The sequence below is a fragment of the Diabrotica virgifera genome, chromosome 6 (assembly GCF_917563875.1).
Source record: "Diabrotica virgifera virgifera chromosome 6, PGI_DIABVI_V3a".
NCBI classification, from domain to species: Eukaryota; Metazoa; Arthropoda; class Insecta; order Coleoptera; family Chrysomelidae; genus Diabrotica; species Diabrotica virgifera.
The window spans coordinates 54,497,685-54,523,873 of NC_065448.1; the positions used below are offsets into that span (position 1 = coordinate 54,497,685).

Sequence of the window (26,189 nt, forward strand, 5' to 3'; positions counted from 1 at the left end):
AATTTTCCAACCATTTGCCAAAAAGTTATGAAACAGCAAAATAAATATACGATTTCTCCGTTGTTTATTTGTTTTAATTGTTTCAAAGCTAAAAAGTGAGTCTATGGTACAATCTAATTACTCACAAATAATGTCAAAAATTAGTGCAATGGTTATATTTTAATCAAAGATTAAAAATACTTTTTTTTGTAATTTTTAGCGCAAAAGTAGGCTTGATACAGAGTCGGAGCTAAAATGTTCACTCGAAGCGACTGACACGCGGCATGCATTATTTATTAAAAGTGTACGTCGCGCGGCCGGTCGTCGCTCCGAGTGAAAATTTTAGCTACAGTACTGTATTAGTCGACTTTCGCGCGTGTAAATTACAAAAAAATATATTTATAATCTTTAATTAAAATATAACCGTTAAACTTATGATCGATATTCTTTTGTAAATAATTAGCTTGTACTTTAAACTCACTTCTACGCTTTGAAAGAATTAAAAAAAATTATAAACACCTTAGTAATCTTATGTTTATTTTGCTGTTTCATAACTTTTTTGCAAATGGTTGCAAGAAAGTTTTAAAGCATTCATTTTCAAGATATTTGAAATGCGCATTTTAGCTATTTTTAAAAATTATAATATAATAAAAACTTTCTGAGAAACGTTAATTTGTTTATAACTATTTTTTTTTAAACATTTAATGATTATGCAAAAAAATAAAAAAAATAATATTTTGTCGACAAAATGTTAAATAGGCATCTCATATTTATAAGATTTCAAAGTTTGATCAGTGTATCATAATTATTTTGGTTATTACTGCGACCGTAAATTATGAATTAACAATTGAATTGTTGCTATCTTCGTTTAATTTTAACCAGCTTCTGGAACTATAATCTCAACCAAGAAGGCTTTTAAGTCACCAAATTATTTAATTATTGGTAGATAATTACTTATCTAAAACTTTATTTGAAAATTAAAGATTTTGTTGGGAAAACCCGCATTTTCTGAGGAAAATTTTCGTCGGAGCAGATGGGGAAAAACTCTATGCAGAATTTAATCACGGTGAATTTTTATTTGGGTGTTTTTGTTGTAAAGTTAAAATCTTCGGAGTTATAGAGCAATAATTGAAAAAAAACACGATTTTCGGGCGCCATTTTGTTTATAAAAAAAGTAGCACACTATCTGAGGACTTTGCATACCTATATTATTAATATATAGAATCTTATAATTCGAGTCCAGCAATAAAATTGCTGGTAAATAACTTTTCCCAAAAATGGCCTAATCTTCGATAATCAGCCCAGACTCATTAATCATTATGTATACATAGTCCAGGGCGCGTCTGTTTTGAGATGGACGTTGAGAGGTGACTCAAATTTTTTTGCAGAAATTACTTGAAAATAACTCAAATAATAATAATTGAGTTATCCTCCCACTCAAAATGGTCCGGAACATTGTTTAAATAATCAAACTGTCAAAATATGAAGGAAAAATTCGATTTTTTATTGGTTTTTTGATTATAACTTTAAAACTATTCATTTCTGAGAAAAGTTGTACTGACATAAAAGTTGCGTAATTAAATTTCCTACAATACAGAATTGGTTAAAAATTTAAAAAATAGTCACCCTTGTTGCAAAATAGCAATAATTGCGAAAAAAAAACATACAAAAACAAGTCTTCGCATTTTACGTTTTTCAACCATTTACGCTACACTTAGGACCTTCATATTTTACCCAGAAAAACTTTATGACATAGTAAAACAACACTGTAATCTTCATTAAGATCGGTTTAATAGATTTTGCAAAATAAATTTTGCAATCCAGCTTTCGCAAAAAAAATTCATTTTTTTTAAAATGTTGCAGGACTGAAAATAAAGCAGATAGCAAGTTGATTTTTTTTGCTTATAGAAGTGTACTGTACCTTTTCATTTGCAATTTGCAAAATTAAAATCGATTAATTACCACGGCATCAGGAAATTTTTTAAATAAACATTAATTTTTTGTGCTACGCGCAGGACAGCGGTGTTTGATTCACACAAGTTGATTTCCACCAAAATTTCTTCCAATCTTTATCTAATATATTATTTTCTTACTCTATATTTTGTTGTATTTTAATATTTTAATTCCACAAAAATCAAACTAATTTTATTATTGTTTGTGAAATATTGTTTAAACAATTGCATATGTTTAAAAATAATAAACTTTTATTCTCTAAGTTAAAATATATGAACAAAGAAAGTTTTTGCTAAAAGAAGTGTTATTTTAAAAGATAGAGTATGTGTTTTTATTTTGCAATAAATTTATTTATTTATTTATATCGAAATGTAATACAAATTAAAATGTATCAATTATTATCAAAGGTCATTGGAATGTCCAATCAGAGCAAACTATCCGCTGTCTTGCGCGTAGCACCAATAATTAATGTTTATTTAAAAAAAATCCTGACGCCGTGATAGTTAATCGATTTTAATTTTGCAAATTGCAAATGAAAGGTACAGTACACTTCTATACGCAAAAAAAATCAACTTGATATCTGCTTTATTTTCAGTCCTATAACATTTTGAAAAAATGATTTTTTTTTGCGAAAGCTGGATTGCAAAATTTATTTTGCAAAATCTATTGAACCGATCTTAATGAAATTTACAGTACTGTTTTACTGTATCATAAAGTTTTTCTGGGTGAAATATGAAGGTCCTAAGTGTAGCATAAATGGTTGAAAAACGTAAAATGCGAATACTTATTTTTGTATGGTTTTTTCGCAATTATTGCTATTTTGCAACAAGGGTGACTATTTTTTAAATTTTTAACCAATTCTATATTGTAGGAAATTTAATTACACAACTTTTATGTCAGTACAACTTTTCTCAGAAATGAATACTTTTAAAGTTATAATTAAAAAGCGAAGAAAAAAATCGAATTTTTCCTTCATTTTTTGACATTTTGTTTATTTAAACAATGTTCCGGACCTTTTTGAGAGGGAGGATAACTCAAATATTATTATTTAAGTTATTTTCAAGCAATTTGTGCAAAAAAATTTGAGTCACCTCTCAACGTCCAAATGTACTAAATATTTTTACATATGCGCCCTGGTCTAACAGTGAATTGTGTTTGTTGAAGATCCCATCAATTTCCTTAATTTTACTGTAGAGATTGAAGCTGTCGCCGACTTTATATACAGTGCGCTGGAATAAGTGTTGCCCCCTTATTAACTTATTTATTTTTAGCACATAAGCAAAACGCTCGGACAGGTTGATTTTTAAAATAATCATAGTATATTATAGCATCAATGTCTCGAACTTTACGCGATCCCTCTTAAGGTGACAGGCATAATTTCGAATTTTTTAAATAGGAAAGTATATCATGTGACACCTCATTTAAAAGCTTTTTTGAAACGCTGATTACAAAAATGTATAATAGTTTACTCCTATTTGCGAGCGTAGGCGCAAAATGTCGAATTATTTTTAAACGGATTCATTTTTTTCGACTTCTGAGAAAACTAATAAGTATTTTTGAAAAATTTAAACGCAGAATGAAAGCTTACATTATATGACACAGATTTAAACACAGATTTATTTATTTATGTATCGTATGGCAATTACAACACATTTAGAACAAAATTACAAACACTAGTAATATAGGTATGTATATGACAAACTTTAAATAGTTACAAACAAACATCAAGTGTATTAATATAATCAATTGACTCTGAAGTAGCAAACAGGAAGTCTTCAGGGCTACCATTGTAGGATTTTGAGGGACACTCTTTAATAATGTGGTCAATGGTTCGGTCTAAGGGACTTTCATTCTGCGTTTAAATTTTTCAAAAATACTTATTAGTTTTCTCAGGATTCGAAAAAATGAAAGCATTTAAAAATAATTCTACCGAGATTTTTTAAATAGGATTAAAGTATTATACATTTTTGTAATCAGTATTTCAAAAGCTTTTAAATGAGGTGGCACATGATGTACTATAATATACTATGATTATTTTAAAAATCGACCTGTCCGAGCGTTTTGCTTATGTGCTAAAAATAAATAAGTTAATAAGGGGAGTAACACTTATTCCAGCGCACTGTATGTAAGTTTTCAGCTTCGGTGCAAAGTGTAGTCATGTTCGCCGCCATAATTTCTTTACGAATTTTGCTGTGTATATTTTGGTATCCTACTTGGTCGTACCTGCGTTGTTGTATTATCTCTTATATTTCCTCTGTCATCCACTCATTCTTGGTAGTCGTTTTATTTTGGAGAAGAAAAGTGTAGTTCACATCATCAAATGATTCTTTTATGGTGGTCCATGACTTTTCAACATCATCCACAGTTGCCATATCAGAGAACCTATTCTTTATTTCTTTTGTATATGCTTCTGTTGTATCGTTGCTTTTGAGTTTTTTAATATTTAATGATACCTTCTGGTTCTTTCTTTTGGCTGTAGCGAGCCTCATTTTAATATTTGCATCTAAGGGATTGTGGTCGGATCCTAAGTCTGCTCCAGGTAATGCAGAAACCCTAGTAATAGCATTTCTGTACCTTCTATTAATTGTCACGTTTCTATTTTACCAGAAAATAAAATTGACGCTTCAATTATTTAAATGCGATGACTAGACCTACATGGATAAATCCAGTATTTTTCTCTTTCCTGTATTTCTACTGTCCATTTTTTGTAGATCTACCAGACTAACCTTCAAGAATTTAAAAGGTAGATACCAAGACAACAAATTGATCACTTTTCTTATTGGTATCTTCCCCACATATTCGAATTAGACGGTCGAATATGACAAAACAACCCACTTTTTTATCCTCCTCTTATACATTGTTATCCCAGTGAAATCTGATATTGTCGGGATGGGTCTTTTATTTATTTCTCTGGCAAAAAAGCGATATATTAGCTTCAACCTTTCATAACTGTTTTATGTAATGAATAGTCGGAATTACTCTTATTTTTCATTCCTAATATGTAGTATAATAAAAAATATGCTTTCTATTTAATTTATCAAAATAAAAATGAATTATACATTATAACAGAAAATATTACAAAATTTAACAAGACATTCTATTTATACAAACATAAACTTAATCATACACTTCACTACTAACAGATCTATCGTCTTCATTGTTCACATTCAAAATTTCGGTATCGCTTTCATCGGAAGGCAACAGTTCTTCATCACTACCTTTGTCGTTATCATCTGTCATTACTGTGCTTTGCGATAAAATTTCTTCTCCGTGTAAATCTTTATTCTTCAAATGTCCCATCCAGAAGGCGGAAGAGCAGTTGTTGGCTGCCAAAGCAGCTTTCACCCTAAAATAATATTTTGTTAGATAACTGAATTATTTGTTAATTTGAATATTCAATATTCATCGAACTATAGATCCTCGACCTATATTCACCGGAATATAGGTAGAGGATTAAGACAAGGAGACAATCTTCTTTTTTTGCCCTTTAATTCGTCCAATTTTGTCGTCTCCTATCTTTTGAATGTCGTCTCCCCATCTCATCTGGGTGCTCTTGTTCTCTTTCCTGTCCATGGTCTCCATTGTTGTATCGTAGTATTCCACCTATTGTCCGTTTGTCTGGCGTTATGACCTGCGAAGCTCCATTTTAGCGTGGCTATATGTTGTCCTGCTTCATTGGCTTTTGTTTTATTTCTTACCCAGTTGTTTTGCTTTTTGTCTGTTAATTTTACTCCTAACATTGCTCTCTCCATGGCTCTTTGTGTCTTCATTATTTTATCCATGTTTGCTTTGGTCAAAGTCTATGTTTGGCATGCGTATGTGAGGATTGGGAGTAGGCACTGGTTTGGGGACAATATTTCACCTAAATTGTTTACGGCATCTCTAGAGTCAGTATTTAAGAACACTCAATGCCAAGATATGGGCTTCAATATAGATGGGAAATAAGCCACAATTTAACTAAAAATTTGACAACGACATCCGAGGTGGACATCAAACGTTAATAAAATCATTTTTTTTTTAGTTAAATTGTGGCTTATTTCCCATTTAGGTCCGGTTTTTCAGTGAGCGGTTAAAATTTTGGTTAGCTAACCTAGTTTAAATTTTAACCAATATTTTAACCCTCATATAACGTTTTTCAGTGCTTTAAACCAAGTTAAGAAAATCTCGGTTAGCTAAACACTTTTTTTCTTCTGTTGGCAGCAGTAACTGTACGTGCTCATGTGGAATTTGAGAAATAATGATCAATTTGACAGAAAACTAAATAAAAAACAATTTCATTTTGCTGTTTAGACAAATATAAAATAATCTTTTTAAAATATTACTAGGAATCATGCATAAAATCCTGTTATTGTTCAAGCAATCTATATAGTGTAATAGGTAAGATTTGTAGCTTTGGGTAGTTCTTCTTTAAGCTATTAGGCGGGCAGCTGGTTTTTTCTGGTAATTAAATATGTAGTTAAAAATATTTATTTATACTTAGGTAAATACCGTTAAAGCAGGACATAACATCGTATGTGTTAACATTAATTTTGTCAATTTTTTAATTACATTTAACCTCACAGGGACCCTCCCTCTTACCGCATGCTTGTATTAATAACTGATGTAGAATAGCTTTTATAATTAACCTTGTTATTGTTGGAATTATTGATACTAAAAGAACTTTATAAAAACACAGTTAGATCTAAAATTACTTGAGGTATACAGTTCAAAACTTTTAAAATTCAGCATAAAATGCAAGCATGTCCCCGTTCTTTTTTTATTTATTAAAAATACAAAATCTAAAAATATTTTTTTAACCGAGTCTTTTCATTACTACACTTACTACTACACTTACACTTACTACATTTATGCTTGGAAAATGAATTTCACAACACTACAATTAAAATACTGATACACTGAACTCATTTTCTCCTTCTTCCGTATTTTCTTCTTCACTATCATCGCCCAATTCAATAATAAATTTATTTCCACCATTAATGTGGAAGTGCCCAATCTTCTTATAATATTCTTCCACTTTGATCACTTTGGCGATTCTTTACTGCCAGTCTACTTTGGTAATATTGGCTACTTCTTTTTTAATTATCTCAATTACCTTTTTGTCAAATTTAGGAAATGTATTTGAACGCCTTATACTTGGTTTGAATTGTCCCCAAATTAACTCAATAGGATTGAAAACACAAAAATAGGAGGGAAGTCTCAATATAGTGTGTCCATGCTTTTCGGCAATACTCTCTAGAGCGTATAATTTTCTAAACTGCTTCGTGTGTAGAACTTCAATAAGTTGTTTTTTTGTGTGAAAATCTTCGAAATACAAATCATTTTCCATTAAAAAATTTTGCAGGTCAGCTTTCTTTGAAGATGTATTTGGTATTTTGGTGAGCTGTCGGGAATGATAGGAAGCGTTGAAAAGCACTATTACGCTGTTTTTCTCCAAGTTTGGGATCAGCGAGTTTCAATCTTCAAAAATGTCAGCTTCCATATTCTTGTGGTAGTCAACGTTACAATCTTCCATTTTCTTCCCACATAATTTTAAAGCATTAGGAACCCATCCCTCACTTTCTCCACAATGTACAATAATTAGCCGCCTTTATTTGCAGGCATTTCTGGTATGCACATGCTTGAACCATCTGTCCATCCTTTCTTTACTGTGTGGGTATCATACCAAGTTTCATCTAGATAATAAATTCTCCTATTTTCTTGCCTATATTTAGTAATTTCTTCTAGGTACATATTACGTCTGTTGACTATTCTTTGGCTTTCCATAATTATTGCTTGACTTTTTTTTTTTTTTTGAATTTAAAGCCATTTTTTATCCAGTTTTGAAGAGTTTTCTCACAGCAGTTCATATTTCGACCGGTTGTTTCCAATTTTTTTCTTATTACTTGTATTGTAGGTATTTCATTGCTTTTGTAGCAGTCGTATATTGTGGTTTTCAATAGTTTTACAAGTGAAGGATTTAAAGGTCTTGAAAATTTGTAGTCACATCGTTTATTGCGATGATAGGGTTCATTTTAAACTATTTTATATACTAATATATACAGTAGAAAGTGGAATTTCTGTTAAACCAGAGGTGGCTTGTGCCAATAGTGTTTCATCGAAGCCGAATTTCGTACGTAGATTTTTGTATACATTCAAACAAACTGTGTTTCAGCATTTAAATGCATTCGAATCTTCTTTTTACGGGCACTTTTTTTTAGTAATTACATTCACACTAGCACTGGCAATTTCTACAATATCAGCGTTATCGTACGCGATATTTACATTATCCTACGGGCGCGACATCACTATTCACATTAATTAAATTACAATAATCAACACTTTACACGCTACAAACTAAATACTAAACCAATATTCAAAATAATTACAGCAAACAAAACACTCGAATCACTACACTGCTACCGAATTAAAACTACTATCGTTTTGCACGAAACTTGTGAATAGATGGGAGGTCTGGGCGTAAAAACACAGATGCGTTCAAAGGGCCGCTTCTTAAACGTTTGACCTAATATCTTTATTTGAAGAATATCATATTTCACCGGCTTAAAGCTATTCCACAATATGTTTTACTTGGACAATACAGTAAGTGTAAACATAGGTACCTGTTACAGTTATATTTAAATATATTTCCTTATAATTCCTTCCTATATAATAACGATAATAATTTATACTTTCGATAATAATAATTTCCTTATAATAATAAGGAGGTATTAGAATACTTCCCGCGATGAAACAAAATAACATAACCCAACTAATCTCTTCTGTCAGGCAGGTACTCAAAAAATTAACATGATGCATTCACTGCACTTGCACCCATGCGCAAGCGTAACCGCAAAATTCGGAGTTAAACCATCTAACGAGGATCGGTTAAAATCTTAGTTAACTTAAACGAGTTTAAGCTCTAACCTCATACTGAAAAACTGATTAAACATGAATATTTCGGTGACCAAAAAATAAATAGGTTAACCCAGCACTGAAAAACCGGCCCTTAGAATAGTTGATTACAAAAAATGCTACAAGGAAATAGCTTCAGAACACTCAATATAGATGGAGAGAGATTAAATCATCTGAGGTTTGCAGATGATGGTGATTAATCGCAGTTAACTTACATGATAGTTTCTATGATACATTCGCTTAAAACTCTGTCTGAGAGAGCAGGGTTAAAAATAAACTTTGGTAAACTTATGACAAATCTCATAATGAGTGGAAATATAACTATTGACAGTGATACCATACAACAGACACCTACAAATATCTGGGACACGAGATCAAAATAAGCAGAGACAATCAAACACGTGAAATACAGAGGCGAATAGCAGGATGGGCAGCATTTGGCAAACTATGTCGTATTATAAAAAGTTCAATAGGGATGTTCACAAAAAATTTAATAGTCATTTTAAACATGTAAAACGATTAAGAAACACCCTAGGAATAATTGTCTATAATATTAAGAAAATTAAAAAAGCCTTTCTATGAAAAAACTTCATTAGAAATCTAGCATTATTTTAAATTTCAAGAAAAGGCTTCTGACGTTACTAGTCGAACTCGTATACTCCAGCGCGCGCCATGTTCACAGTATTCTTTCTCTTTGGGTACCTATTTGACGTTAGATCAGGTCATTTTATTTTGTATTTTGTTCTCTTATTGTTTTATCGGGGCTCATGTGGAGTTTTATGGTGAATTTGTTTAGTTTAAAGTGGATAGACTGTTTCTAAGGACATGTTTTGGGTGGTACAAATAAATAAATAGAATGAAAAGTTTTAAAATAGCTGATTCGCTTAACCTACAATGGTACATGTAACAATGGTGTCTGATTTCTTGTCATCTTGTAAAGAGATAAATCAACCACAGAGTAGCGGAATGTTTATTTTAATAAGGTACAGAGGTGAAAAAAAAATTAGTGTAATTTTTAATTTTAAATATTTCATTCAAAGGAAACTGTTTATCTAATGGACTTTCGGCCCTCAGTAAAAATGTAATCTTTAACTCTGCGTTCAAATTGTTCAAAAATATTTATTAGTTTTCTCAGGATTCGAAAAAATGAATGCATTTAAATAGCATTTGCATAGATTTTGCACTACTAATTTAAATGATGTCTAGTTTATAAGGTCCTTCGGTAATAAATAGGTACCTAGGTACGTTATTAATATGTTATGGACACCAAGTCTTTTAAACCTTCAGACAAATTGAAAGATCATAAACTATATAAGTACATACTTTTTATTTTTGTAAAAATGTTCTTGCTAACCCATTTCGTTGCCGGGATATTTACAAACAGATATTTAGAAGTTCAAAATACGAAGTTTTCGACTGTAGGTATTAAGAATTTTTATAATTTATTTTTTTATAACCAAGCTAACTTAAATCTAAAACATATCATAGAATTGGGTAAAAATGAGTACCTACTTAATTTAAAAACCCATTTATTTAGGAACATATCCATAACTTACAATAAAGAAGTGATCTTCGCAAGAGAAAAGCTTGGTTTTTATTGATACATATACTTCTTTTTACGTTTCTTTTTACGACTTAAATTAGCTGGAACTGTAATAAAAATCTTGTCAGAATTGTTTTTAGAGGTATTTACACACCAAGGAACAAAACACCACTTATTTGGTTTCATTTTTACTAATTAAATACGTAAAGAACTGCACACATTCAAATCCACTTCGTAAATAAGTATACAAAACTAGTCGTCGATCAAAGACGATACGACTGCTGACGTCAGACCGTAGCCTCGCTGCAGGGTACCGTTTTTCTAGCCTCCAAGAAAATCAACATTATGAACTCATTTATCTTAAAAAATATACATTTTTAAACAGTTTTATGATTGCTACGTTTTTATATGCCTTATAATCTATTGAATTTAACTATATTTAAAAATTAGTAAACATCCCTATTCGACCATGAACGTATGGCAAAATGGGCGAAGACACAGAAGCCCAACACCAAGCGACCCATAGGGAGACCCAAAAAATGATCGTACGAGAGCTGGAGCTCCGGATCGCAGCAGAGACTGGAATAGAAGAAACAGGACATAGTCCTATTAAAAAAAGAAGAAGATGTTTTCATAGAGTATTCTCATTGGTTATATTACTCTTATTCCTCGATAGTTTTCTGTCTTCTTTTAAATATTCTTTTATTTGCTTCCTTGTGTCCCTTCCTTTAATAGTTGTTCTCCTTTTAGGGTTCTTTTGGTAGTTTTTGTGAACCATATTTAGAGTTTAAGTGAAATACCATCTGGCCCGGGGCTTTCTTGTTCTTGATATCTTTATACATTTCCCAATTTCCTTTTCTTTTATTTATATATCATGTTTGTGCTTTATCTGTCTTTATTTATTATTTCTTTTTATTATTTCCTATTTTATTTGTGTTTCTTATTTCTGTGAATTACTTTCTTGTCTTTGTGCGTTCTCTTTTTCCGAGAAATTAAATGGATCTTCAGAAATTCGTAAATATTTTCAACAATAGGTACAAATAATAATTTCAACAGTAGATTACATTACATAATGAATTTGAAAAAAAAAAAACATGGAGTGACATAATTACCTGTAGACAAGCGATTCTAATGTCAGTCTAAATTGCGGAACATACGCCATCAAACTAGCATCCTTCGTAAACTTGCTGTAGCAACACAGGTGATGTAAGAACCTAGTACTGCTTTGCATAGTTTTAAAAATGGTAACTACTTCGTCCGGTTTCGATTTCAGCATAAGTTCCATCATTGGTATCCCATGTGACAGGAATATTTTTAAAACTGCTATAGACTTTTTCAAGTAGCAACCCAAGTTAGTTCTCGTTTCTTGTTTTTGGGCTATGTTCTTCAATCCTAGCAACGCAAGTGTTACATTGGTCCATAATATTATGTGTTGATTGTTACTGAGATGTTCGATTTCCGTTTTAGTCCTAAAATGAAAAATATATGCATAATACAATAATTGCAAAAACCTTTTTTTTTGTAAGAAACATCTAATTAATCAAGTAAGGTCCAGGGCCCACGACGAAACTGCTTCAAGTAGTTTTAAAACAGTTGCCTCGTGAGCGCTGGACCTAAGAAGACGTAAAATAATCAGGTTTCAGATGTAAAGGACATTTCTAGACTATATCGTGGGTTTGATGCATAAACTCACTAAGTTTGCCTCTTTTGATATCTTTATTCTTTATATTATGTTTTTCACCAAATTTATTTCTATTCTATAATTTTAAGTTAGGTTGTTTTCTAAACATCTAAAAAAAAAGGTAAAAAGTGTCTAGTATCACGTTAAAGCAAATAAATAAATCAAACCACTCTAAAGTTGTATTCGATCACCCAAAAACCGTAAAAAGGGATCCAACGAAATCACTCGAAAGTAAAATTTACAAAAACACTGCACAAAATCTGACAGACTGGCAAAGAAGAGCCGTAACACCTCACTATAGCAGAATACCACACTTGTATATAGTTCACAAAGAGATTTACCCTTCAGACCAATTTGCAGCAGCATGAGCTCTCCTTACAGCAGACTATCAAAGTTCCTCGTAAACTTAATACGGCCTCTTGCACATAACACATCTTTTATAAAAAAAAAACAGCAATTCCTGCAAAACTAGCAGAAATAGATTATAATTCCAACAATATGCTAGTCAGTGTTGCCATTACCAGTCTTTTCACTAATGTACCACTGGAGAAGAAAATTTAAAAAATAAGAAGATGCAAAATAGAAAGGGATGATACATTCAGAACAAAAACTAAACTGAATGTGTCAGCTATCATGGAGCTACTAACACTTTGCATAGATAACATGTATTTTGAACTAGATAATGACTTCTATAAACAAAATTTCGGATTAGCCATCTTTATCTGCATTATTAGCTGATATATAGGGCTTTTCATCGATTGTCATTTGTTTCGAGCTTCCGTCATATGTGTCACATAATATTAATATATCTACGTCATACGTCTTTGGTTTGTATCATTGGTCTATACGGTGTATACAGTGATGAGCTTGCTAATAACCGGCAAAATAGCGCAAAAGATGGAAAATGTATTCAGTTGTGAGATAAAAAGAAATGAAACTAGTCGAGCTGGTAAATTTAGCGATATTAACATATATCTGAACCTCGGAGGTATAGTATTTTTATTACAAAAGCGATATTACGTAGGTCAAAATTTTTGACGTAAGAGAACTGTCAAAACATTAGAATGTGACTTTTCATATTGCCATGTTTATAATAAACATGGCAATAATGAAAGGTCACATTCTAATGTTTTGACAGTTCTCTTACGTCAAAAATTTTGACCTACGTAATATCGCTTTTGTAGTAAAAATACTATAAACTACACTATGTCGACATGGTGTTGTTTTGAATCAGTGTTTTTAATAGACTTATTCTATTAGTTGGATTATACAAATTGGTTATATATTATTATTAAAATATTGTCATATGTTAGCGAAAAATTGTTGTTGATTCGCTGGAACTGTTATATTTTCATCAAAGATAATCTCGGAACCCGATGATGTTTTTGTAGTTCGACGACGTTGTTCTGCAGCTTTAATATTCTTTGTCGAGTCACTGTACTTAGCCGTCAAATACCACTGTCACTGTAAGCCCGTAATGTCTGCTAAATGGTAGACGCTTGTAATAAGCACTTATATTCACTTGAACTGAACCTTTAGCACTAAAAGAAACAGATAATATGAGCAGGAGTAACAGGACATACGGACAATACTGTAGCCATTGTTTACAACAGACAATCTGTTCTTTTTTAAACAATGGTATAGCCAAATGTTTTTTAAGGCCACGTGGATAGAGGAAATTCAGTTTGGGACTGATTATCTTTTGAAGAAATATTTTCAGAATAGCATAATATATTATATAAAAGAGACTACAAAAAAAGTGATAAAAATTAAGGTAGGACAAGTTTTGGAACAAGTAAACAGCTACAACTACTTAGGTACAATTATTGAAGAAGATGGTAAAATAGACAAAGAAATAAACAATAAAATAGGAAAAGCAGGGACAATTTATAATACATTAAGAAATACGTTCTTTGGAAAGAAAGAGGTACCCAAAGAAGTCAAAACACAAGTGTACCAAAAAGTGGTTCGACCATCAATCGTCTATGGGAGTGAGTCGTGGACGCTAACAAAGAACAACAAAAGAAAAATCAAAGCTACAGAGATGAGATTCTTGAGAAAAATAGAAGGGGTCACACGAAGAGACAAAATAAGAAACGACACAATAACTCAAGCTCTAAAGATAAAACCCATAGAGACAATTATAGGGGAACGACAGTTAGGATGGTTGGGCCACATCCACAGACTAAACGACACAAGAATAACGAAAAAAGTATATGAAGTCAGAGTACAAGGGAAAAATAAAGTAGGTCGCCCAAGAATGAGATGGGAAGAACAAGTTAGACAAGAAGCAGAGAAGAGAGGACTGCAATGGAGTATGGTAAAACAATTGGCTCAAAATAGAACAGCATGGAAAAGAAGTATCAAAGAAGCACCACAAGATTAAAACATATGGACAGAAAAATGGGTCATATAAGTAATTTATATTTATTAAAATTGTATTGTTAAAATAAAAGTTTTGTATAATTATTAAAATGTATTGAAATGTAGATATTGAACTAGTTGTAAACAGCCCAACACCGAAAGGTACGAATGGGCTTAACTGATTAAATAAAAATAAAAAAAGAGACACAAATAGGCATTTATACTTGTCTTAAGTGCCACATTATGCATATACGTGGCTTATATGTGCATATAATGTATAAAGTAACTTTAAAGTGGGTGATCGACGTGCGAGCCATAATACTACCGCGGTTTTAAGAACGACGGTTTTACTCGCGGCTGGTTGGTGCTTTCTTTCCTGTAGGAAACTCGCAATGATTGAATTTTTTTCTTGACATCGGCTCTAGTTGAGTTAGGTTCATGTTTTTACCATATTTAATAGTTTAACATATGCAGTACCTAAGTCGAACTGCTTTGTTTTTGCACTCTGACGATGTACATTTCCATAAACAAGAACAGTCTCGTGAGCAATATATAAATTCTTTTACAGAGTTGTGGCTGAGAGTTCGCATATCCATGATTAAAAACTGGTCTTTTCACTTCAACGGTCGCCGAAAACTGCCGGCTTGGCTCGCCAGCCGTGATACACGCGCGGTTTTGAACGACGAGCCAAGTAAAAAATAAAACAAACTGACGAGTCGCGAGCCAGGCTCGTCGGTATATAAAACCGCCGTATTGTAATGATACACTGGCGAGCCTTACCGACGACCCACAAAACCGCGGTTTTACTCGCCTGTCGATCACGGCCTTTAGAGATGTCGCTTAATTGCGTCCCAATGGGGATTTCAATGATCTTTGAAATTTCCCTTAAATAGATGGGCTAGCTGGGTTTCGCTTCAGAGATGTTCACGCTGCTCTGCTGAGTAAGCCTATAAGGCAGAAACAGCTGTCCAGGGATTGTGCATCCCTCTGAATCGAAAACAAGCAAAAACCATCTTTTTTGCACGATTGATCATTTTTGACTGTTTACCGTGACAGATTTTACGTCAGTAGGTGACATTTACTAGCAACTCGACGGTAAGTAATCCAACTCGACGGTAAGTACTCCAACTCGACGGTAAGTAATTCACTTACCGTCGAGTTAAAAAATCTCTTAATTTTAATTTATTTTTTGAAAGAATAAAGAAAACTAACGAATTATTTATTAATATTGAAACTTATGGTACAATTTGTTAAATTATTTAATGAAATCCCACTTATATTACCTTGTGAACTAGAAATTCTTCATCCGGTGCTTCCATCAGAAATTTTTCAAATTGCTCCCGTGTAAAAATGCTCGCTTTCTTAGGCCTATAGCCAACATTTTTTCTCTTCAAATACGCGATCAAAGTTGAAAACTTGGAAATATCAATGCCATCATAAAGAAAAACGGTGGATTTAATCATTGAATATTCTGCCCAGAGGCTTCCAGGAGCTTTCAACTGCATATGTCTTTGAACGAAATATGTCAATAGAGTCTTTTCTTCAATTCTTAAATTCTTGCCTTCGCACCATTTTTTAAAACTTTGGTAGGTATTTTGATAACGGATTTTGGATTTTTCGGAAATAATTGCGGAACACCCTTCTTCCCAAGCCCGTTCAATTTCTTCAAATTCACTTTCGCTCATATTTTAATTTATAATAATCAAAATTGTACTTAAAATTATTGACAACTAAATAAAAACTCAATTCTCCATTGTTGTTATGCACCCTAGTTACTACCTAACAACCAAAGTATCTATCTTGATAAAATGAATGAAACTAGTCAATATGACGAAAATGTTTAATTTTATAATTTATAATGGTATCAATCGTGCAAAAAACGTTATAAGCATGTCGAACGTTAAGGGTAACCGATCTCAGACAATAATTGGAGTCGTCGCTCCGCTGCTCCTCCAAACAATTGTCTTCGATCGGTATAAAACCCTTACCGTTCTCCATACTTAATATACTATTACTTTTCGGTTAAACAGTTAATTAAAAATATAATTTTTATTTCACCAATATGATGTTAATATGCAAAACTTATACAGTGGAACCTCGATAAGTCGGATTAATCGTGACCGCGGTCGATCCGGCTTATCGAAAATCCGGGTTAACCGGAGAATATGGTAAAAATTAATAAAATGCATACAAATAATAAACAAATACACATTATAATTGCAAAAACATGAAATACATATGCACAGTATATCTAAATTACGTACAGTTGTATACAGTATTGTTTATTTCTTGGTAAAAAACTCCGTCAAAGTGAAAAAATGTTTGTTTTGTCTCATGAAAATTGTTCCGGGTTAGCCGGACTTCCGGGTTATCGGAGGCCGACTTATCGGGGTTCCACTGTACTTACAAGTTATTACTTTTACTTAGACTGACTTACCTGTTAACTAATGCGCTGCACAATCCGTTGTAAAGCACATGGAAGTTCGGCTTATCAATGCTATTTAGCATCTGTAAATAATCCTCTTTGGAAACCAGACTTTCAATTTGTTCTTGCAAAGTTCCAATCAATCCCGTGAGCGTTTCTACATCAGCACTAGACAGATAAGTTTTAACCAAAACGTCTATATTCAGATAACAGTTTCTTCCGCTTTCTGGTATACCTTTAGAATTATACCAACGTCTTGAAAGCAGTTTTTCAGCGACTGCCGATATTTTCTTCTGAATATCAGGACTAGGTGTCGTTATGGCGTAAAGAGCTTCCATGGTTTTTAATAAATATACAGCATGAGATAGTTCTAGGCATTGTTCGTGATAACCAGAAAGCCTGTTGATTAGTTCTATGATAAGACGATGTGCTGAATGGAGTGACTGTGATTGTTCCGTTGAACGCATACTCTTAAGCATATTTTTAAGTACCTAAAACAAGTTCAAAGCAGAATAAAAAAAAATTAAACTATACTTCTACACCTGCAACCAAAAAAATCGACACATTTAATGAATTGTAGTTTATGCTTAGTAATTTCATGTTGTCCCTCTTTGAATTAAACAATGCAAAAAAATATTGTCTATTATAAAGCTTCCAAAAAATAATTGTTTTATGCAAATTGGCAACTAGTCCGTTCTTTAACGGTAAAATATTGCAAAACCTCTAAATTTTAAAGAACCGCTTAGATTGACATGAAATTTGGCATACACATAGCTAAGAAGTCAAAGAAAAAAAAAGTGATATTGTGCCGATATGTGCTTTTGCCCTGGGGGTGGTTTTCACCCCCTCTTGTGGGTGAAAAATATTCGTCCAAATAAAGTCAGGAAATGGATAAACTGGCTAATTTTAAGTAACTTTTGTTCTATAGAGTTTTTTCACTAAGTCAATACTTTTCGAGTTATTTGGCAGTGAATATGCTCATTTTTTCAACAAAATAACCACGCTTTTAGACGGTTTTTCGCAAATAACTCAAATAGTAAGTATTTTGTCGAAAAAACATTCTAAGCAAAAATATAGCCTGTAAAAAATTTTAAAAAATGATGTATATATCACGTTTCTACACCTAGTAGAAGCAGAGTTATAGCTAATGAAAAATAGGTTCATATTCGTCAAATTCCAAATGGAATACTTTAACGTGAAATAATCAAAAATGAAGCACATTTCGGGGAAAACTCATTACAACTTATTTAAAGTGTTTAAAAAAAGCTTCATTTTTGTTTTATAAAAAAAAATTCTAGCATCAAAATTAAACAAGTTACGCTCAAAATAAAGTTAGTCCCTTTTGGTTTTGGTAAAAAAATAGAGAAAATCACCCCCCAATTAGTATCTTAAATGAACTTAATCGTTACTTCACAAGTTTCTTGACTCGTGTATATATTGTTTATATGATCTGTAAGTTTCATCGGCTCAGAGTCCTTATTAATGAAAGGGCTGTAGTTACAAGGGGTTGAACGATTCACTGATCACGAATGTATGCAAATTTAGAAACACCAAATCTCAATCAATTTTTGTCTAACAGAAAAACAAAAAATACATGATATTCAGAAAAGCAAATCTGACTTTTTTTGATTTTCGAGACTTTTTGTATCTCTAACAATTTTTAAGTTATTTTGAAAAAAAGCATATTTTCAAAATTTAAATTTTTAAAAATTTTACTTTGAAACCAAATTTTTTCAAAAATAAGCACTTTAAGTCGATGAAACTTACAGACCATATAAAGACAACATAAGTAAAATAATTTGTGGAGCGGTAACGATTAATTTCATTTAAGTTGCTAATAAGGGGGTGGTCTTCCCGATTTTTTTTTTGCAAAAACAAAAGGGACCAACTTTATTTTGAGCGTAACTTGCTTAAATTTAATGCTAGAAACTTTTTGTAAAAACAGAAATAAAGCTTAAACACTTTAAAAAAGTTATAATGGGTTTTTTTCCCAAAAAGTGCTTAATTTTTTGAATATTTCACGTCAAAATATTCTATTTGAAATTTGGTGAATATGAATCTATTTTTCATTGGCTATAACTCTGGTTCTACGAGATCCAGAGACCTAACGTGTACACCATTTTTTTTACTTTTTTATAGGCTATATTTTTGCTAAGAATGTTTTTTTCGACAAAATACTTACTTTTTGAGTTATTTGCGAAAAACCGTCTAAAAATGTGGTTATTTTGTTGAAAAATGAACATATTCACTCGCAAATAACTCGAAAAGTGTTGACTTGGCGAAAAAGCTCTATAGAACAAAAGTTACTTAAAATTAGTCAGTTTACCCATTTCCGGACTTATTTTGCACATATATTTTTCACCCCCAAGAGGGGGTGAAAGTCACCCCCAGGGCAAAAGCACACATCGGCACAATATCACTTTGTTTCTTTGACATGTAAGCTATACGTATGCCAAATTTCATGTCAATCCAAGCGGTTCTTTAAAATTTAGAGCAAAAACCGTGAAAGAATGGACTAAACATGTTATAAAATTTGCCAAACTTCTGTATGTCATAGGGAATGCAGCAAACGATGTAACGGGCATGTTCTACGTAATTTAAACCTCTATGAATTTGCCGGTGATCTTCTCAGTCGCTTTTTAAACGTTGACGTGTGTTTATACTTCGAACTGCAGTAAGTGAATATTTTATAAATGTATATATACTTCACTAGGAAGGCGGCTTAGGTAATTGCATAATTTAGAGAGCGCTATAGTCCGAGGAATGTCGCCCGTCGCCTCCTTATGACGCAGTCTGCAGTTTCAAGGGCTTACCGTCGATACCAGGAGACGTAACTATAGTCGACGACCAGGTTCGGGTCCTGAACGTGTAATGCCAGAGAGGGATGATCAATTCATTGTCCTAACCATTGTACAACCATAAATTTAATAAAATGTATGCGCTATACACATACACGCTATATCACCCACCTCTGATCGAATCACTACAATTTGCAGTCGCGTACTACCAGCACCGTTTGTGAAACTTAAGGATATTAAATTAAACTTCAGTATGTTAAATCAATTTAACTTACCTCTAGATTACTATAATGTTGGAAGCCTGTCCAGCTGAATATCAACAACAAAGATTCCAAAATTAAACCAAAACATGTTTTATAATTTATAGCTGTTGGTGAAAACATTTCTGCTAGATCAGTTCTACCGTCTGTTTCTTCTAGAAGTTTATTTAATTTATCAACGATTACCTACAAATAATATTACCTTTATTATAGGAAAATGACAAAATTGATGACAAAATTTCTTATAAAATAAAACTGGGATTAGAACTGGGAAGTTCACTCTATAATATATATTAAACATAATTTTATAATTACCTTTTGAGTATATTTGATAAATATGAGGTTTGTCTTTTTAGTTTTGCATATATTATAGTCGCTTAGGGCTTAGAGGGACGCATAGAGGCCACCAATAAAACCTTCAGACACAAATGTAACCTCAATGTTTTGCTGACATAAATCCAGAGTTTCATAGCGATATAAGTCATGTGGATACAGTGAATTTTTGAAATTAGCAAGTCGGTTGAAAAATGGATCTTAGCCGAGAACATTTTCGATCAATTCGATTGTCCCAACAGCAATGTCTCGCTGAAATGTTTTCTGTGTTTGGGAATGAAGCATCACACCAGTCAACTATTTCCCGCTGGTATTGAGAATTTGAGTGTTAAGTTACATGATAAAACCAAACAAATAAGCATAGAACGCGGCGTAAGACAAGGCGACACACTCTCGCCAAAACTATTCATAACTGTTCTGGAATATGCCTTTAAGATGCTCTTTTGCAGATGACATAGTCCTTATAACTGATGACCTAGGAGAAGTAAAGGAAATGCTAAATGAGTTAGACGCTATCTGCTGGAAAATAGGTCTGAAAATGAACTTTTCTACAACTAAATGTATGACTAATCTGATTACTAGCGGACAGCTGATTATACGTGAACAAGAAGTAGAACTAGTGGAAAAGTTCATTTACTTGGGTCATGAAATTAGAATTGGCAGAGATAACCAAACGTGCGAAATAAAAAGAAGATTAACTCTTGCTTGGGCAGCCTACGGAGCTCTGAGAGACATATTTAGGAGCAGTATACCGATCGGTTTGAAAAGACAAGTGTTTGATCAATGTGTCACTGACTCTAACCAAGGCAACAGGGTCGAAAATGCGGGTTGCTCAAAGGCGCATCCATGCTGGGTGTAACCCTACGGGATAAAATAAGAAATGAAGATCTCGGACAATGAACCGGTATCGCAGATGTTACAGAGCGTATCACCAGGCTCAAATGGAACTGGGCAGGACACGTCGCCAGGCTGAAAGATTCAAGATGGACACAAAAGCTGATGGAGTGGAGACCAAGAGAAGATAAACGCAGTAGAGGAAGGCCGCCTACACGATGGACAGATGATATCGGGCGGATTAGTAAAAACTGGCAACAATCAGCACAAAACTGTGAAGTGTGGAAACAATTGGGGGAGACCTATGTCCAGCAGTGGACATGAATTGGTTGGATGATGATAATGATGATTGCGAATTTCAACGTGGTCGCTCCAGTCTCGGCGACGAATCCAGGTCAGGTCTGCCCAAAACAGCAGTCACACAGCAAAACATGGATGCGGTTCGTCAGCTAATTAAGGATTACCGCCGTGTAACATACCAGTAGAGGCATCTTTGCGCATTTCAAAGGCCTCGCATTTCAAAGGCCTCGATCCAAAATATCCTACATGAAGAACTGGGTGTTACGAAGTTCGTTTCCCTCATTTGCTCACAGGAGAGCAAAAAGCGGTTCGCGTCAATTGGTGTCGAAAAACATTGGAACGGTTCAATAAGAAAAGCTCAAAAATCGTTTATAGTATTGTTAGTGGCGATGAATCTTGGATTTACTCCTACGAACTGGAAAATAAACCGATCCGGTAAAAACCAACAGACGTGTGTCAAAGAAAATGGTCGCAACTTTTGTGTCAAAATCTGGGCATGTGGCAACAATAATTATTGCTTTAGAAGATTGAAGAACGGTTACTTTAAAACAGCGATTTTGCAGAGGTTAACTGAAGACTGGAATAACTGATTTACCAATTGGTTTGAACGTATGCAAAATTGTATCGATATTGGTGGGACATATTTTGAAAAGCAATAAAGTACTTTAAGTCTATTATATCTTTTGTCTTTATTATTAGCGCAGTCAATGAGGTTATTTGGCTCCGAATTCCATCCTACTACATCGATTTATTTGATATTTTCACAATAAGTAGAGAATAGCTCAAGAAACAAAGTCTACCCTATGTCGATGTGCGCTTTTATCTTAGGGGTGGTTCCCACCCCTTCTCGGGGGTGTAAAATTTTTTGGTTAAAATAACTACGGAAGTGGCTAGAGAACCTAATTCTAAGCAAAAACTGTTCAATAATTTTTTTTTGATAACTCAATAAATTTTGAGTTATTCGTGGTTGAAAATTGGCCGTTTTCATTGAAAAATGACACCTTTTCGGGCGGTTTTTTGCGAATACCTTAAAATCTATGCATCTAACGAAAAAAACTATACAAAACATTTTTGTAGCTTATAAAAAACAAAGATATTCGTTCCTTCATATATCTTCTAGTTATATTACAAAAAGAGATATGGTAGGTGAGAAGAGTTTGTTTTTTTTGGTGCATGCTGAAATCGGTGTATTCAACTTGAAATAAATGAGAAACGGTCGATTTTAGTTGTATAATGCTACCTATAAAAGACCTTTAGAATGAGCCACATTAAATGTCCATTACATTCAAAGTAAGCGATATATGCTGCAAAAAAATTGATGACTAATGGAATTTAAATGCATCGTTTTCCTTCTATAATACTTCTTATTATAGTGTTATTTCTATGTTCAAAAAGTTAGACGGGTTTAAAATAGATATTTTTTGAAAAAAATAAGATCAAATTATAGAGCGCATTTTTAAATTTTCTTAAGAATCTTCCTTTTTCTCCATGTAACTCGAAAATGATAAGAGATACGAAAAAAGGTACCACACAAAAATGTAGGATTTTGTTGAGTAAAAATTTTGTTTTATGTTTCATTATTGTATCTCTTATAATTTTCAAGTTACATGTAGAAAAATAAGATTTTTAAGGAAATCTAAAAATGCTCTCTATAAATTGATCTTATTTTTTTTTCAAAAACCATTCATTTTTAACCCGTCCAACTTTTTGAACCCGTCCATAATACTATAATAAAAGGTATTATAGAAGTAAAATGATGCATTCAAATTCTGGTGGATGAGAGGTTAAGTATACTTCTCATTTTTTGTTAAAATACATTAATCATCAATTTTTTTCAGCATATCTCGCTTAGTTTGAATGCAATATAACTTTAATATTGCTCATTTTATATATATATATATATATATATATATATATATATATATATATATATATATATATATATATATATATATATATACACCGTTGTTAGGCGTCAATGCCCTTCGGTAGGGATCTATGGAGGAGTATCACCAAGCCGCAAGCCCTTATCCCTTGCCGTACCGCTCCTCCATAGGCCGGTCAGACGCCAGTTTATTCCAGACCAAACCGTAGACTCTATTGAGTTTTATACTAGGGCGTTGGCCTTTTATTAATTTCGTGACCTAGCTGAGACTCGAACCAGCGACCGCAAATCGCAAATCCACTAAATTTGTCGATCGACTGCACCCCAGCTAACTCTAGATCGACATATTGCTCATTTTAAAGATCTTTTTAAGCACTACAAAAAGTGTTGGTAACATTATACCCCTAAAATCGACCGTTTGTCTGTTATTTCAAGTTGAATACAACGATTTGAGCATGCACCAAAAAACTATTTTCACCTACCATATCTCTTTTTATATTATAACTAGAAGATTTATGAAGGAACTAGTCTCTTTGGTTTTTTATAAGCTACAAAAATGTTTTATACAGTGTGTCCACGGATGGGGTGCCCAAGAGGAAAAACTTTCTTATTTTCAGTTTTAGCGAAAAATGTCATTCTTGATAAAATTTTTTGCTTGTCCTAAAACCCCATAAAACGAAATAAAATTCAAGTTTTTCAAAACCTGTTTAATTTTTTAGCCAATTTTATGCAAATCCCTATAAATTTTTGCACCAAGTTCGAAATCATAACAATAATCTAGTGTTGCTAAGCTACAATGTAGCTTAGTAACTGTCAAGTCCGATAAATAATTTGCGAATTGTCATTCTTTTTCGACAAGAAAATGTTAAGCATCCAATCATAATTTTTTTTGAACGCCTTAACATTGTCGAAAAAAATGACAATTTACAAATTATTTATCGGAGTTGACAGTTACTAAGCTAAGTGCATTGTAGCTTAGGCAACATTGTAGCTTAGCAACACTAGATTATTGTTACGATTTGGAACTTAGTGCAAAAATGTATAGGAAATTTACATAAAATAGGCTACAAGATTAAGCAGGTTTTGAAAAACTTGAATTTTATTTCGTTTTATGAGGTTTTAGAACAAGCAAAACTTTTTATCAAGAATGACATTTTTCGCTAAAATTCAAAATAAGAAAGTTTTTCCTCTTGGGCACCCTATCCGTGGACACACAGTTTTTTTAGTTGGATACATAGTTTTTAAGATATTTGCAAAAAACCGTTCGAAAAGGTGTTATGTTTCAATGAAAATGGCCAGTTTTCAACCACGACTAGCTCAAAAAATATTGAGTTTTCAAAAAAAAATTATTGAGCAGTTTTTGCTTACAATTAAGTTCTCTAGCCACTTTCGTGGTTATTTTAACCAAGAAATTTTCTAGCCCGGAGACCCGTGGGAACCACCCCCAAGATAAAAGCACACATCGGCATAGGGTAGGCTTTGAATTAGGAGATAAGTAGAGGCTAGGCCCAAAATTTCATTAAAATCCATGCAGTAGGATAGAATTCGGAGGTAATATCCTATTTTTGCTCCCATTGACTGGCGTATATGGCTATACGCAAAACTAAAGATAACCCTCGTATTAACTTATGGTAAATCTTGATCGTAAATCCGTTCTGTTATAAAAAAAAATCCAATTTATTTCATTGCTGCATTGCTTTTGCGTTCATAAACAAACATAATATTTGTATCTTAATTATCCTTTGTGACACCCCTGAGACGAAATAAGGGGTTTCGAGAAAGAATAGGAATTATTACCAGTCTTACTTACCCTGAGATGCAAGTCCAAATTCGGGAGCACGTATCCAACGTCCGTTATGATATGAAGAGGTATAACTTCATTCAAATGGGATAACCCTGCGTTTTTACTCTGAGTAGTGATTGTTAACTTTAAAACCAAGTCTTTCAGCAAAAATTTTAACTCTTCAAGCTGTAGCGTAGCTGCCTGTGAAGGGGTTGGGCTACTCTCGTCAGAAAGAGACAAAGGATACTGAAATAAATAAACATTACAATGAAATTTAATAAAAACCTAAAGGTTGTTAATTTTAGAGATAAGTATAGTTTAGATGAGTATAAATTCGTCAAGAACCATTATTACATTGTTTGAATGAAAGAAAAAATGACACTCTAAAACAAAACCAAGTTAGTAAAACAATGTACTGTTCTTACGATGTCAGTTGGACCAGAAGCATTTTTGGGGTCCGGTCAATAATTCTACGAAGAGCATAGAAATAAAGATAAACCATATAAACATTTGCTTGCTTCAAAATTGATCACTCCTTGTATTAGTCCACATGGACGCGGGTGTGGCTTACTACTTTCTAACGTATCTTATTGGGCAATACTGAAGAGTAATTGGTCAAATTGTTCGGAAGTGCTTAGGCTCAAATCATATCGTTATCTGGTCAAAATACCTTCTCATGTTTCAAAGGCGGCAAGCAATATAAACACTAAATAAACAGTGTCGTCGTCATAACTTACAATTATTTTATTTTTATAATACATTTTTTGTCTCATTTCTTTAGTACTTAAAAAATGAATAAGCACATTAAATTGCATTTGTAAGTATTATATACTTTTAATGATCAATTTTAAATTTTATTGTATTGTATTATACTGAAACTGTATTGTTTATACAGGATGTCCCATATATTATGCGAGATTTAATGACGTCAATTTGCTCAGTCCGCTGATTGGATAATGTAATTAATGGAATTTTTCATGTTTCATATTTTTATTTTTTCCATATTTTCCTTTGTATGTGTCCATGTCTAAGAGCCATATATGAGGAGAGGGAGTGTACATTGATTGAAGACTCTTGATTTTAGGTATTGGGGGTATTTTTTTTTCTTTAGAATAAAAGACAGTTTTCCGAGTGATGCCCAGGCCAATCTTATTATTTTT

At 32.7% G+C, this 26,189-nt stretch overlaps 2 protein-coding genes across 7 annotated transcripts in view; one reads left to right on the plus strand and one right to left on the minus strand.

The window, feature by feature from the left end:
* The window catches only part of LOC114343271 (heat shock protein 75 kDa, mitochondrial), a 331,103-nt gene that overhangs the window by 29,011 nt on the left and 275,903 nt on the right, over positions 1 to 26,189 (plus strand). The window lies entirely within an intron of this gene.
* The window catches only part of LOC126886997 (Fanconi anemia group D2 protein), a 262,663-nt gene continuing 241,425 nt past the window's right edge, over positions 4,952 to 26,189 (minus strand). For both annotated transcript variants that reach the window (XM_050654271.1, XM_050654269.1), the window contains exons 9-13: positions 25,057 to 25,275; positions 19,910 to 20,080; positions 16,849 to 17,327; positions 11,479 to 11,835; positions 4,952 to 5,278 (exon numbers count right to left, since the gene is read on the minus strand). In XM_050654271.1, the coding sequence (XP_050510228.1) occupies positions 5,050 to 5,278; positions 11,479 to 11,835; positions 16,849 to 17,327; positions 19,910 to 20,080; positions 25,057 to 25,275 (1,455 nt within the window). In that variant the 3' untranslated portion in view covers positions 4,952 to 5,049. The remainder of the gene's footprint in view (positions 5,279 to 11,478; positions 11,836 to 16,848; positions 17,328 to 19,909; positions 20,081 to 25,056; positions 25,276 to 26,189) is intronic.